This window comes from Amblyomma americanum, chromosome 1, assembly GCF_052857255.1.
Source record: "Amblyomma americanum isolate KBUSLIRL-KWMA chromosome 1, ASM5285725v1, whole genome shotgun sequence".
NCBI lineage: Eukaryota > Metazoa > Arthropoda > Arachnida > Ixodida > Ixodidae > Amblyomma > Amblyomma americanum.
In genome coordinates, this window is record NC_135497.1 from 393,570,838 (window position 1) to 393,572,288 (window position 1,451).

General features: G+C 54.9%; 1 protein-coding gene across 1 annotated transcript in view; it reads left to right on the plus strand.

The window, feature by feature from the left end:
• LOC144123334 (uncharacterized) overlaps positions 1–899 on the plus strand; it is a 2,778-nt gene extending 1,879 nt beyond the window's left edge. The window contains exon 3 of the mRNA XM_077656190.1: positions 718–899. Within this exon, the coding sequence (XP_077512316.1) occupies positions 718–899 (182 nt within the window). The remainder of the gene's footprint in view (positions 1–717) is intronic.
• Positions 900–1,451: the final 552 nt, after the last annotated feature.

Here is a 1,451-nt window from a genome sequence, read left to right on the forward strand (position 1 = left end):
CGAAGGCAGGAGACACTTAAAGGGAAGTTGAAACGGTTTTCAAACCTTGAAAATCATGTGTGTAAATTTTTTCCCGGTTCTGTCCGCAAACCAGAGCTTCAATCGCTTCTTAAAAACCCGCCGCCGGCACACCCTCATCGCTTCCGGAAGCACCGGGTGGTGGGGACGGCCGAGAGGAGAGCTGGCGGAAGGTGACGCCATTCACGGAGAGTCGGCCGGCCGTTCGGCTGCGCTTCACTTCGCTGCAGCCCGCGCTTTGACGAACCACAGATCAACGTAATCTTCTGCCAGTGCCGTTTACTTTCTCTCGTTCGGGCGTTCCTGTATGCTTCAAGCCTGTATATTAACCAGTTTTGGCATGGTACTTCTTTTGAACAGCGCTCAGCACACAGCTTGGTAGAATCCGCCGGGTGTTCTCCGTCAGCCTCTTCCACGTTAACCAGACAACCTGCTGGTACGCAGCATGCCGCAAACTGCCTGCACAAAATATGTGCATCAATATTTTCTCTTTTCGTTATATTACATTCTTACGTGTTTGTAAACTCTTTGCCTTTCATCCCGCTGGCCAATTCAGACGCACGTACCCCCTGCCGGGAAAACTGAAGGACGGCGGCCTCCGGGTGTAGGACCGCCGCTGCAGCAGAGAGGAACAGCCTCCATCCGACGGTTGTATGCGATGACCCTAACGCCGACGACCCCAGCCCGCCGACCTCAAAGACAATCTCACCGCCGACCGCAACGACGATGCCACCGCCGACCCCACCGACGACCGCGTCGACGACCACACCGATGACATCATCGACGACCCCATCGACGACGGCAACCAAGCACCTCACCGACGAGTTGTCAAAGAATTGCTTCCGCCGCCGAAATTCTTGGTTGCCGACGATGGCTTATGACGTGTCAGCACTCGTGGATACCGGAGGGCCCCGACTTTTCGGTCATGAGCAGCCACCTAGCCACGACCCTCAGAAAGGTTCTAACACCTTGGCATGGGCCGCAGATAGGCACAGCTGGTTGCCATGTGCTGACGCCGGTTTGGCGTCTGCACCTGCCGTATAAAGATCCGAGGTTCAACTTTCATTGGCTCCTTCGCCGTGCTACGAGAGTGTTCCAAAGAACGGATTATCGGCATGGACTTCCTTGAAGAGTATGGCGCGGTCGTCAACCTGCATGAGCAATTGGTATCGTTTTTGACACAGCGAGCCGTTGCTACAGACAGCGAGCCGCACAGAGCAGCACTATGCAATCTCTGACGACCACACAACGATACCGCCGAGAGCAAGCAAGTTGTCGCAGTCAAGTGTGATACCAGCTTCGGTACTCGGGGCATTGCCAAAGCGAACATGTCGCTGCTACTAGAGAGTTATAGCATATCGTTACCGTGTTTATGTTACCGTTTACCGGGCCCGGCTATGCACTTACCGGGCCCAACACTTTACGGGATCGCT